General features: G+C 34.1%; 1 protein-coding gene across 1 annotated transcript in view; it reads left to right on the forward strand.

Annotated features, from left to right (window-relative positions):
• The window catches only part of LOC149575056 (uncharacterized), a 151227-nt gene extending 139333 nt beyond the window's left edge, over positions 1–11894 (forward strand). The window contains exon 8 of the mRNA XM_089814922.1: positions 11476–11894. Coding sequence (XP_089671048.1) covers positions 11476–11498 — 23 coding nt within the window. The 3' untranslated portion in view covers positions 11499–11894. The remainder of the gene's footprint in view (positions 1–11475) is intronic.
• Positions 11895–15134: the final 3240 nt, after the last annotated feature.

The raw sequence follows: 15134 nt of genomic DNA on the forward strand, positions 1-15134 counted from the left end.
TTCATCACCTTTCACATCAAATTTACCTTTTCTAGATTCTTTCAAAATGTAACATTTGCTTCCAAATACTTTTGGGTAACTTACATTAGGTTTATAGTCATACCATAACTCATAGGGGGTTTTAAATGAGTCCTTCTTCAGCTGTACTCGGTTCAAGGTATGAACTGCAGTGCTGATAGCTTCCTTCCAGTATTTGATAGCAATGTTCTTTTCAGTCATTAAGGTTCTTGCATAGTCCATGATAGATCTGTTCCTCCTTTCAACTATTCCATTTTGCTCAGGAGTTCCAGGGGTTGATACTTGTCTTTTGATTCCCCTTTCAATGAAAAAGTTATTGAACTCATGGGAGATGACTTCACCATCTCTGTCTAACCCCAAGCATTTCAGTCTTTTGTCTATTTTCTTTTCTACTCTAGCCGAATACCACTTGAACTTTTCAAATGCTTATGATTTCTCTCTTAAGTACATAACAATCATCATTCTAGAGTAATCATCAACAAAAAGAATGAAGAATTTTTCTCCAGTGTAGCTTTCAATTCCAATAGGTCCACACAAATTAGTATGCATAATTTCTAAAACTTTTTCATACTGATAGTTCTTACTTTTAAAGCTAGTCATTCCCATCTTACCAATTTGACAATTCTTGTGTAGATCAACCTCAGGTTTCTTTATACTAGGGATGCCTCTTACTTTCCTGAATTTTCTTATTTTCACTAAGTTATCAAAGTTCACATGACACAACCTTCTATGCCATAACCAACTTTTTTTCAACTTGAGCAATAAAACATGAACATTCACCAAGTTCAAGATAGAACAAGTTGCCTTTTGTTTGAATGCCACATCCAATCAGCTTTTCTTTTTCATACAATAGTCTTTCTTTTCCATGCATTAATTCCACTTTGAATCCATTATTGAGCAGCTATGCCACACTCAACATATTGTGTTTTAGACCTTCTACCCAATATGCATTAGCACATACAAGCTTTTTGGTTAGTAAAATTCTTCCTCTTCCTTTTATATAACAAGGTTTATTATTACCAAATCTAACACTACCACCATCATAGTCTTCAAACTGTTCAAACTTAGTTTTATCAACAATCATATGATGAGAGCAACCACTATCTATGATCCATGTATCATTCTTGCTTACATGAGAGATAAGTGTCATTTCCTCATCATTATCAAATTCATCTTTCACAGTAATGTAAACAATTTCATCTTCTTCTTCATCAGAATCATTAGAATCCTTAGCCATGAAACATGTTTTCTTACCTTTTTCCTTGAATGATTTGAAATCTTTCTTGCCATTGCACTTGTGACATTTTTTCTCATCCTTGTTTTGCTTATTTAGGCACCTAGCAGCAATATGTCCAATTTCTTCACATGAAAAACAAATTAGAGGAACCTTACCTTTGTATTTCCCTCTGCCTGTTGAATATTTTCTTGCAAGTAGAGCTTCTACCACCTTTCACTTTCTGACTGAGAATCCTTTATTTTCTTACCTTTCTCCTTGAGCAAAAGCTTGGCTTTAAATATTGATCCAATGTTCTTGGAAGCTGAAACATAGTTATCATAGTTATCTAGCTCAAATGTAGTCAATCTTCCTACTATGGCTTCTAAATGTATCTTGTGATTTGCTTCACATCTTCTTTCTTAAATTGCAGAAACTCTAATTGCATAAATGGGAAGTAATGTTCTAAGAACTTTACTTACAATTATTTCCTCCTCAATGTCTCCTCCAAAAGCCTTGATAGCACTGACAACTACTTTGACTCTTTCAACATATTTTGCAATGTTTTCATCCTCTCTCATCCTCATCTGATCAAATTGTCCTCAGACTTTCTACTTTGGCTCTTCTCAAATTATCATCACCTCCATAGATTTCTTTCAGCCTGTTCTACATTTCAAAGGTAGTTTTGCAGTCCTTGACATCATCAAATTCCTCATAACTTAGGGTAGATGCAATGTCTATCATCATGGTGTTATGAGTCTTCTTCTCAACAATGTCATTAGTAGATAATGTACCAGAAGGAGTTACATATGCTTCATCTAGATATTTCAATCTTGTATCTCCAATGGAAGCTAGATGGAGTCTCATGAGACCTTGCCATGTTGAAAAGTTATCCTTGTTAAGCCTTGGAATTTCCCTCTTGTAAGACATCCTTATCTTTAGCTTAGATTCTTGAAATCCTTCCCGCAAGCACCAAAATCTCTGATACCAATTGTTGGAATTATAGATGGAGTAACTGAGAGGGGGGGTGAATCAGTTACCACAAAAAAAAATCCATAGATCCCTTAGATGTCTTAAATAACTAGTTACTACTGTCACTTGGTAGCCACACAGAAAAATGTTGTAACTCAGTAGATGAACCGTGTATTAACTTATTACTGATCTTTAAGCATTTACCATTATTAACATGCATGCAAAAGAAAATAACATGAACGCAAGAGACACCAAATTTAACATGGAAACCCAATATGGGAAAACCACAAAGTAACTAGCTACCAATTTTCACTCTTCTGAAGTGATCCCTGTTAGGAGCCAACCTTATTAAAGGTTACAAAACACACTATTAGCTGTGACCTTGTTAAAGGATTTAATCACCCTACTAGGAGTGGCCTTGTTAGAGGACTTTGGAACAATTCAATAGAATTGTCCACCTTGTTAGAGGATTTACAAAATGGTTGTTAAACCAACTCTGTTAAGAGATTTACAAATCACTGCTGCAATCATGAAAAAGTAACAATGAGTGACCTAAATGAGATGCAATTGAACTTTGTTGTTACAGATCTCTGTTCTGCTTCAATAGATCCTTACTGATCGAATACACCTTTTTTGCTCCTCAAGGATATCTGATCCTTCTTCAAAATTCACTCACACTTCCTCTTTACACAATCAACTCACTTGCATACTCGCTCACTCATACATCCATTCATACTCTAGAATTCACAACTTGACCTTTTATTTATACCTTACAAATTGTCAAGTCATCTCATTTATAAGTTACATTTACCAATAAACAATACAATAGTCGGCTACAATCATTACATGAAACAATTAAACTTTATTTTCCAAAACAATGAAATCCTTCATTGGCTGACGCTGCTTGATAAACACTACTCCAGAAATGATTTTCAGTGTTAACCAAGTGAAGCTCGATAAACACTGTGAACTTTGTAAAATCCTTTAGAGATCGAATGAACTCGCTAAGAACTTACTTTCCTTTGCTGACCTTGTGAGCTTGGTAGAAATTGTCTTGTGCCATAAAATCCTTCAGTGCCCGAGTGAGCTCGATAGAAGTTGTAATTCACTTTGCTAACCATCTAAGCTCGATAGACTCTATCTTTTTCTTTGCTGACCAACTGAGCTCAGTACACTCTGTCTGATAATTGATATGACATTTGTGTAACATCAAAGACAATACACAATTGAACAATTGTATCCAACATTTTAGAACATCAAGTTGCGTGATATTCGCCAAGTACTTTGTGATTAATGGCCTTCTAGAACATCAAGACACATGATATTCACCAAGTACTATGTGTAATGGCCTTCCAAAATATCAATATGCATAACATTCACCATGTACTCAATTTTTTTATAATGTATGTGCACACACATTCTCATAATGCTTACCATATAAACATTTACTGTGCAAGGTATAATTTATCATGATCTGCATACATATCATAAGATATCGATCATAATAGAAAATTAAGTTATTATAAGATCATCACCTTTCAATAAATTTTGCAAGTACAAGTGACATCGTTTGAAAGTTGTCACTTCCTCATGATGTCCACAGGTGGTAGATCCATTGAAATCACATAGTCATGAGGTATATTCATGAATCATAGTCCTCTTGTCTACTACAATTTATTGATCAGTGAAGAATTTATCTCAACATGGTTTACTCCCTCTAAATCAATATGATTGAGATCACCTAAGGTTGATCAAATTGTATCTTCTATCTACTCCCTTTCTTTTAAGGTTTCTTGAAATGTTAGCCTCCCTCTAAATCTCAATTTTCCTCTTTTTTCAACAAGAACATTCTTAGAGGAAAAGATCAAGATATATAGCTTTTATAGAAATAAGAAAAAGACTACTACAATATCCAAGGATAATAATTCTACATAATAAGATCATTTCAATATAATATAGATCTAACTTAAATCTATATTTTCAACATATTGTTTTCTTATTAATGCCACATATAATAATCTATAATGACCAATTTCACTTATATTCTTTACAAATTATATAGAAAAAATATTTGACTTCATGAATCATTATGGCTACTAATATCTTGACTCCTAAGAAACCATGGTGTTGTATTATAGCTGCTAAGTATTTTGACTCGTGGAAATCAAATAAGATTTTGACAGTTGCAAATTCATCTAGTGGATCTCATTTTTGGAAACATATATGGAACAGTCATGAGTTAATCACAAGGCATTTAACGTGGCAGATTGAAAATGGGAGGAAAGCAAGATTTTGGAGGGACTCTTGGAATGGGGATCCTGCTATTGATTCTTTTTTTATGGATAAAGATTGGGTTAACTTAATGGAAGCTTCATAAGGCATTTGGGTTGTAGATTACATGCATTTTGAGTCTTTGACTTCATCAAGGGCTAGATGGAGGATTATTGGTGAGGTCTCATTACAACAATCCTTTTTCTTACAAACTATACTCTTGAATAGAACGATGATTAGATCTTTATTGATAGATTCTTTAATTTGGTTTGCATCCAAATCAGGGACATATAAAGTTAATCTTAGTTACAAACTTCTTAGACAAAGGCAATTTAATAAATTTTGGGCCTTTCTATGGGTTGCATCACATAATAGGATTTTGATGGGTAATAGACTGAAGACAATAGGTATTGTGGGTCCCCTATGATGCATTCTTTGTAAACAAGCAGAAAAGACACATGATCATTTACTTTTTTGGTGTCCTTTTTCCAGTGAATGTTGGGATTGGTTGTTAGGTAGATTATAGTGGTATGCTGTCAGAAATAACTCTTTTTTAGAATTTCTTTCTTCATGGCCTATAGATAAAGCTAAATCTAAATGGGGTCTTCTTTAGCTAGTAAGCTCATCTATGTTGGTATGGCACGTATGGAAGGAGAGAAATCATAAGATTTTCAAAGAGGAATGAGTTAAAACTCAAGATACATGCAATAATTGAGGAAGTTTTCATCTCTAAATCACAAGGAGTATGATATTACTATTAGTCAAGTTGGGACTATGACATGGAGAGGACATGGTAGTTTAATCTACGCAATGATCAAATGAGATTAAAATAGAAGGGCCAAAGGAGTAATACGGTATGGAAGGCTCCTCCGCTAGGTTGGATGAAGTTGAACTTTGATGGAGCTAGTAGAGGGAATCTAGGTAGAAGTGGATTGGGAGATATCATTAGAGATGAACATGGAGAAATGGTGTGGAATTGCATAAAGTGTTGGTATTACTACCAATAATCAGGCAAAGTTCTCAACCTTGGAATAAGGGCTGAGTTGGTGTTCTAACAATGACATTAATAAGGTTTTCATTGAAGGGGATTCACAAATAATCATCAATGTAGTCATTAGAGATGAATTTTGAAATTGGAAACTAGCTAGTTGGCTGCCTAGGATACAAGAGGCTATCAAATCCTTGTAGGACTTCTGTCTTCAACATGTTTTCTAAGAGGGGAATAAGGTCACAGATTTTTTGGAAAATATGGCAGTAGATTCTCTAGCAAATTTGGAGTTTGGTCAGGAAGTGGAAATCCTATGGGTCTGCATGATGTCTTTTTGGTAGACACAACTACTCTTCCTAGGGATAGGATCGGTTGAAGTTGTCAGAAATAGATAGCTTGACAAAATGAGGTGGAGGTTGGTGTACATTCTTTTGGTCCATTATATCTCTATAGCGGTCCTTAGTATCTATGACTAAGATTTTTTTAGATTTGGAGCAGGTTTGTATTTTGATATAAGTTAAATGCCTTAAATTAGTTTGCCTAACAAGGTTAGTCGCAATGGTGGATATATTAGGCATCCATTGTAAGTGCTTACAGGTGGAGGAGTGGGTGGAGTCTCTAGAGGCGTAGATCAATAGAATTTTCAAGCAAGCTAACAAACACGAGAAGGAGACAATCATCACATTATTGGGAGTTGATTACTGGGGAAGTGATCACATTCATGATGGAAAGTTGGTTCATGATTTGTTTCAGCTAATTATTTAGGTCTCAGGTCACCCATTAACAATCTTTGGTATGATTAGTAGGATTGTTAATAAGGAGATGTATTTGGAGGTGATGAATGCAATGGACTTGATTGACACTAGTATATCTGATGGGGATTTACTTGGCTTATTTTTTTTGGAGGCTGAAGGAAAGAAGAAGGTTATGAAGAAAGCCTGGTCGATTTTCAAGTCATGCATGATGAAGGAGAATGACATGAGTAAATTTGAGTCATTTTACCAAGAAAATGGAAATATTTTCCTAGCTAAAGTTGCATAAAGGATGGTATATTTTGGCAAAGGTATTGGCTGCTTGGTTCATTAAAGCAAGGTAGTAAAGATGAAAGTTTTGGTTTCTTTTATGTAAGTGGAGAAGTGATCTCTAGCTCCATATGTAAGTTTTGTTCAGATAATAAAAAGGGTACTACCCCCTAGGCAAAGCTTGCTTAAATAAATAAATATATTCATTGATTTAATAAGATCGAAGGAACTTTAATATATATTCACATTTTCCTATATAACTCAAAATATTTCATAATAATATATGAAGAAAGTATTTAACCTACCTCATTACCTTTTTGTGTTCAGGTGGTTATTACCTTTATGTGTTCAGGTGGTTATCTTGGAGTATGAGGTAATCTACATCTCCATTTACTACATTAAAATCCTTTAACTTAACATCATCACATGGAGCACGTTGGATGTTTAAATGTATTAGGTTGAACATATTTTCCCTAAACCTATCCTGTAATATCTTCTATTCCTTGTATTTACTTAGGGAACACATTTTGTTTTGAATATTCTTCCTTCCAAATAAAATGGGTCCTTCCGTAGTTTACAAACTAGGTGAGGTGGATCTATTTTTTCAAACTATGTTTTTATAAGTAACCATAGATAGTCTGGTCATTAACTTTAATTTCCATAATTCATTATGTCTACAATCACCAACAATTGATCTTCACATGCCCACAATTGATTAACAAATGTTCACTCTCACCAATATATTTTTATTGCCTTGGTGAAGTGCTCATGTCCGTTGATGATAATAATAAGGAATGCAATATTTACATGGTTATCAAATTTAATTTTCAATAGCAATGATGTTTGAATCCTTTAATTTCTATATTTATTCAAACTATATTCATCAAATTTCATCATTTTCTCTATGCTAGCATGAATCTGTTTTGAATTACTATTTATCATTTGGTAGACCCTATCTCTACCTCAAATGGATATCCATGTGTCTTGTCTTAATATCCTCCTTTATTGTTTGGACATAAGTCTTGATCCTATATGTATCTCTGTTGAGTATAATTTAACCCCTAGTTGTGTGTATACAACATTGAGTATGCTCCACTGTTCTCTATCACTGATGCTGCATTAGTGGTTGTGTAGAACCCAATGTTGGTTATCCTTACCCTTAAACCACACATCTCTTTCTCAGGTAATGTCTTTGGCTTCAATTAATTCTTATATTTCAAAGGTGATGATGCCTCACACATTACATATGTTTTTCATGTTCCTTAATATAAAATAATAGAGTGAGCAAAAGCATATCACATTCCTAATAATAGGGCAAGAGAAAGAAGACATTTCTATTGCAAGATATGATTATAAATCACTATACTTTTGATAATTTCATTTTTGATCTAAGGAAGAGTGAAGCACTTACTTTCCTAAAAGATAGACAAGATATTTTGGTGATGTTGCAACTATGAGAGGAATAACCATATAGAAGTAAGGTGATTTGGGGATGGAAAAACAACCTCTCTCTCGTCAAATATCCTGCAAATGCCCATCACAACCAACTAACTACACATTTATCGTTCAATCCTGATTTATATATGAGATAAGAATATAAGATTTAAAATAAAACAAAATTTTGGCATAAGGTTTACACAAATAATTGAAAGGATTATTTTCCTTCAAAATAATAGTCATTGCCATTGCCAATTATCATTTGTAGTTGGCTCTAATGCTATGTTAGTTTTTGTGATCGCTACAAATGTAATTATTGCACTGCGATCTTTGATATGTGTGTTCCAAGTGCAATAATCTCTCTTTATATTGTGAATGCTATATGGATAGACATGTCTCTTCATGCGACATGTCTATTAACTAATATTTAATTAATATAACACTTTATAATTTAACTACCAACACATAAATATAAAATATATAAATATAAATAAATATATATACAAATATACATATACATATACATATAACTCCAGTTTAGTCTCTTTAATTTATCCAACCGAAGCTATCAAACATTAACATTGTTGTAGTTAAAGGGCTTAAAGTGGAATGCAATGAAGACATAATTGCCGAAGTCTCTGGTTTTCTATAGGAAGAGGAATTTTTTGAAGAAGATTCTGACCCAAGACTAGTCAGGGCTCAATTTATTGTACACATAGATAGCCAATTAGAGATAAATAGAAAGCAAGGCACAAGAAGAATATCTTCGCAAGAACCCTATGATCAATGTGCCCTTTACATTATGCAATATATCACCTATGAGTGTAGGCATCAATGGTTTCATGACTTTCATTTTAAGCTTTGGAGCTTCCTTTGTCATGATAATAGGCCAGTAAAACTTTTTGCATTTTATATTCAATCTTTTAAAGAAGAGAGCAATTTCTGTTCAAGAAGGTAAGCTCAACTCTGTGTCTAATCATTGTTTGATTACTAGTTAAAAGGGTTTTGAGACAAAATTCTACTATTTCATGGGATGATCCTCTTAATGAATAAATATATACCCATGTTAGTAGGGATTAGAGATCAACGAGTAGGAAGAAGGGTTGCTACAATAACATGCATTATGAAGATAGTGGAACGGTTCAAACCCTCACTCTCCAGCTCTTTTGAAAACCCTAGGTTTCCACCTCATGGAAAGGTAAGGAAAAATTTGTTTTTGAAGAAAACCCTACTACTCCTCAACCCCAAACCATTGTTACAACCAAGTGTTCTACAAAAAGAATTGGGAAAGAAGTAGTCCAGGGGCTAGTAGGAGAAAATATAGAGAAACCAAAGAAATTAGGGGATGTAGAATATATCAATGTCACCTCCTCACCTCCTGTTAAGAGGAAGAAATTCCAAAAAGAAACTCCTACAACATCATCTCAAGGAGAATCTTCAAGGAAGAAGAAAAAGGTGTCAAAAACCTTGTTTGAAACATCTGTGAGGAGGAGTGAGTAGATTGATAGGAACCCTAACATAATTGATACTTCTATTGAGAATCACATTGTTCATGAAGTTGAAAAAGAAATTCTTGAAATTTCTAAACAAAGTGAGATGTCAAGAGGGACTTCATAAAATATTCAACATAATGATCAATATGATTCAGGTTAGTTTCAAGTAGATAAAATATATGGTTTAGATCAAAGATGATAGTAGTAATGACAAATTTGGTCCCCATAACTATGTATTTTGTAGGAAAAGGAAGGCTCCCCATGTTGTGCATGATTCTTCTGAAGATGAGCAAGGCATTTTGAAAAATGAAACTATTTTTATTTGTTGTAATGAACAAAGAAAAGGACCTAAAACCAAAAATGATAATCTAGAAGATCTTAGTGAGGATTATCCTGCATTCAATGTGAATATTGTTGATAAAGTTATGGAGTAGATGGCTAATGAAATTTTAGATAATTTAGTATGAGAAACCCATAAAATTAAGGTAGAAAATCCTCCACAACATCCAATAAATGATAACCTTGAGTGAGTACCAATTTTATGGAATATGAATCCTACCAATGAGCCTAAAAAGTATGAGCCACAAGATGCTACAAGATAGACTTTGATGGATTGATATTGATAATCAAGGTCCAACACCTCCTCGAGATCTCTCTACACCATTAACAACAGGATTGAGTTTATACCAAAAAAATTTGATGGAAAAGTCCATTTGGTTGGAAGAGAAAAATAAACTGCAATAGATTATTAATAATCAGTAGAGGGAATTGTTGGACAAAGAAGATGAGATCATAATTCTTGTGGATAAGGTCAATCAAATCACTGCATTGATACCTGAACTACCTCAATCTAGGCCTCTAGCATAGGTGTATACCTTGTTCCTTAAGGAACATATGCTGAACTAAAAAATGACTAGAATTATTTAGGGTCTCAGTCCTTCTTTAAATACACCACATGAATTTTATAATACATTCCAACAATCTCTCGCAATAATTAAAAATTTGTTGCGTGAAATATACATGCATAATTTAGTGATTCCAAATGACACAGATTAGAATCCATTGATGTATGTAGGAGATATTCAGCTTAGAGCATTCATGTCTTGGGACTAGAACAAAATTACGAGGAAAATTAAGACCTTACAGGGAAGAAGAAACGAAAACACCATTGTATCTTAGGCCTGAATCAAGGGACCCAAGGACTTATTATTATGATTGGCTAAAAATAGAAGTTAGCAAAGTAGAGAAGAACCATATTAAGCCTCTTAGAAACACTTCTTATGCAAAGTTTGAAGAATTATAGGAAAGAGAGCTAACAGAGGTAGGAATATCAATTATCCAGAGATGGATAAGACTTCCTCATGATTTGCAGGTCTGAGAGCCACATTCACCTCAAAATTTTGTTATGGCAAGTAGACAGACTCCATGGTATGTATTATTGGGAAGTGATAGAAAAAGTTTTTCGATTCCTCTTAGATTTTAGCCCCCATTGCTTATGCATGCACTCTTAGGTGTCCATGAAGAAGCAAATGAACATGATATGGTTGCTGAAATACAAATTTTAGAGTGGTTGAGAGATTCTAAAGGATACAATTGGATCTAGGAGAAAGGAGGAGCAAGAGAGAGCATTTCAGTAGACTTTAGAATGAGAGCTTGTGTCAAAAACCATATACTTGTTGGAGGATCAACAAGACCTTATGTTGGGGGGGAATGATGGGGCTATGAAATAGTATAGTTTTATGGGTTTTATGGTTATTTGAAGGGTCTTTTCCTATTAAGTTCAAAATACTTCTATTATATGTTCTATATAAACCTATAATTATTGTTCTTTGCTATGGTTCTAAAGACATAATATGGTTTCATAAATATAATGCTATAGTTTGAACTTATAAGTGATAAATGAGATCATATTTACTTTCTTACTTCAAAATTTTATGGGGTAGGTTCCTATAGCCGTATGTTGTGATCAAGGATTAGTCTGTCTATGCAATTAATATTTTCTATGAGTTATTGAGATGCATGTTTGTTTTGATATTTTGCATGTGTACTAATCTCTTGCAGGAATGAGTCAAAGAGAACTATAAGGAGCATGATCGAGGGAAATAATGACAAATTCAAGAGGCATCCCTATACCAACAGATCAAGAAAAGATTAGGTCAATGTGACTATCAACTGCTCATGTGTAAATCAAGAGTTATGACATGCTACATTTGATGAAGACTTGTTCAATCAGGAAGAACATGTTTGATGTTGATGTGTTTCATTGATGTTGTTGCTAAATCCTTGTTGTTGAAGGATACTAGATTTAGGGAAGTTGGTTTTCCTTTGATGTTATGAATAAGCTATTGATTTGAACCTTTGGAGTTAGTTCAGAAGTGGTTGTAATTCGCAAAAATATTCAATACATAGTTTGTTATTCTCAGTTTGTATTGTTAATAATTCAATACCAATAAAAACAACAGTGTTACTTTTTAGCACTTCATTTTGAGCTCATAATCATCTTCTCATCTAAGGGGGCCCACTTGGTGAGTGAATCTAATTAGTAGGAGTAGTCTTTCATTGATTTTTAGAATACATAGAACTATGTTTCTCCTACAACCATTGATAACATAACTATTGGTTATTCCTGCAACAAAGGAAAATAATGTAGAATCATGTTTTTATTCTAATTCCTGCACTCTAGATTAGTTGCTCAATTTGATACACAAGTTCATTATTTCTAATTTCATTAAGTTTAACATTTTCATTCTCATAGATTACTAATGGAAACTAGAAGGATTTAGAGCATACACTTTGTAGATACAATTTCAAGTCTACGTCCCTAGTTGACAAATTAAATGAGTACAATGGAGTATTTGGATGCTAATTAAGGACATTCAATCTATAACTCATGAGTATAAAGCTCTTGTTTCTAGATCAATCATTTGATCAAGTAATACTTACTAATGATAATTTTTACGTACTCATTCAATGTCTTGAGGATATTGTTGCTTTAATCGAAAATGCTTCTTAGAGTACTCTTAATTCCATTTACCTTATTGTCCAATTCCAACACCTTGGCCTCTAATCTATAGTATTCTGCCATATCAATCAAAGAACCCCTCGCTAGGCTCTCCTTCTGAATAGTGTTAGGGTTCCTTTGATTGTCCATCTTAGCCTCTAGGGTAACTAACTTGTAATTCAAATAACTAATATGATGAAATGACCATTTGATAGATCTAAAATTGTCCAACATATTGTTTCTAGCATTGTTCAACACATCCATCTCATACTCTTTACTCTAATCACTAAGAATCACCATAAATAAATCATTAAGTTCCCTAAGTTCAATTTTACCTAACTCCACCTCATATACCATAAGATTGATTTTTTCTTTAGCAATGTTGAGCCTCACCCAATTCATGTCCATATTTTTCTAGATTGTCTTTCTACACCTAGTAGGAATTGAAGTCGAGGAATGGTCATGAGAGATCTCAACATGATCCTTAGTTTGTGTAGATTGGGTGACATTAGTTAGTTGATTGACCTCCTCAATAGGAGAGAATTCCCTATATTGGTCCTTAATGAGATTCAAAGGGGAATTCGACACCATCTTGACTCCATCATCACCTTTCTCCTTTTGCTATTTTCTCCTTAAAGGCTGAATTTTCTTGCTAGTTCCCATCCGTTCATAATCAATTTTCATCTCATCATATTCCTCATCATAATCATTAGAAGAAACAACTACTTTGGCTTGTTTTTTGGTCATAGGGGTTCTAAGGACTTTCCCAATTGAGGTACCTTTCCTTCTTTTTCTCCATCCCCTTCCCATACTTTATCCTACTATAACCCACCTCCTCAACATCAGTCTCCATATATTCCTCCTCTTCATAGAAACCCTCATTGTAGACCTAATCCTTCTTGATCTACTTCTTATCCAGAGGAGCTTTCATCTTTCTCTTAATAGAAGTCACATGAGTCTTAGAAGCAGAGCCCTTTCCCTTTTCCTTAACTCTGGTAGCATCATCATCCAACTCCTCTTCATCATCCACAAAACTCTTCACCTCGATAAATTCCCCCACAGAATGAGCCCTAATGCACTCATAGATAAACATAATTAGACCATCATGGAGGAGAGGGATGGAAATAATTTTTTCCCTCATACCATTAATACTGGTGTTCAACAATGAATACAGATAGAAGGGAATATAAATCATTATGCCATGCTTGAAATTATTCATAATGAAAGTGGTATGAACATACCCTAGTGAATCTACCATCCAAAGTAACATAGTAGACAATGGCACACAGAACAAAACACCAAAGCTTCTTAATGCAGTCAGACTAAAAATAAGTTTTATCTTTTGGCTTGCCTAGGGCCTCACTTTCACCTAGCTCCTTGGGAATTCCAGTTTCTTTGGAAATGAACTTCTTGCCCACAATTGGAATGCCAATTTCTTTGGAAATGAGTTCATTTGTGATGGTAACATTTTGACTGCCCACGTTCAACGTCCTTTCATTCTACTTCCTCAAAAACAATTGTGTAACTTCTAGATTCCCACCACGGAGTCTCACGATGAAAGTGTTCAAACCACCCCTCTTTAAGATTTCCCAAACCTTAGTGCATCTTTTCCATTTTCATAATTAGGGTGTTCTCATCTTCTGCATTGGTCACCCATTTTATTACTTTGTTCCTTACTCACTAGAGATCTATAAAGTGATTTTTAAGTTGTATTATTTAATTTTAATTAATTTATAATATGAAACTCAACTAATAACCACTTAATTTCATCCACTAGTGAATGAATTCAACATTTGGATATTGAGCACAATGGTAAGTTTTACCTCTATTGTCAGAGTCACCATCACATAGAAGCAAACTGTCATATCCCTTTGGCTATGTGACAGATGCCGAAGAAGAACTTGGGGGGTGGATTCATCCTCCCACTCTGCCTCACATGACTCCTCTCCTCCTAATTCCAATGTGATCTTCTCACACTAGGATTTGTGTGACCAATTTGTAATGGACACCCCTGGATGTCCCAAAAAGCTAAACCAATTTGCTGTAAAGAATTTTGTCAAACAGTTTGCATTCAACCTCTTATTTTTTCGTTTAATGTTTTAAACCCCTTATAACTCCAAAAATCAAACATTTTTTTTTTTTTTTGTGTTTTGTGCATGGAACTTGGTATCATACAACATAAACAAGAAAGAAACTACAATAATATGCAGAGTGGAAATGAACTGCTGCTAATAAAATGTCATTTTCAGAATTCATAAAACCAAATACATGGTAGATTTATCAACTCACTAATTACTTCAGCAGTATTGACATAATACTCCAGCCCATGCTTTCAAACTTGTTGCTACAGTGCTTTGTCCTTCAATTAGTCCACTACCTTTGTAATATCATTCCCTCAAAGCGGCATAAGCATCAGAAAAGTAGTGAAGAAGATATGAGCAAAATACCAAATCTGCCTGTAGCTGGAAATGCAACTAAATTGCCTGATAATGAAGCCAATAAAAAAGAATTCCAAAGGCCAAACCCTAAGGGAATGATGTCTAGAATGTTACAAGAGAGGATAGACGTCCTCAAATGCCAAGAACGGAGCTGCAACTCACACACCAATTTCTTCTCATATTCAACCTGGCTAATGAAGCCACAAATGCTTCCTTTTATTCTATTTCCAAGGGTCCGCTCAACTCATATGGGCAATGTGGGATAAAAGATGTGTAGTATA

This window comes from Cupressus sempervirens, chromosome 2 (assembly GCF_028749045.1).
Source record: "Cupressus sempervirens isolate cs-2001-9-10 chromosome 2, ASM2874904v1, whole genome shotgun sequence".
NCBI lineage: Eukaryota > Viridiplantae > Streptophyta > Pinopsida > Cupressales > Cupressaceae > Cupressus > Cupressus sempervirens.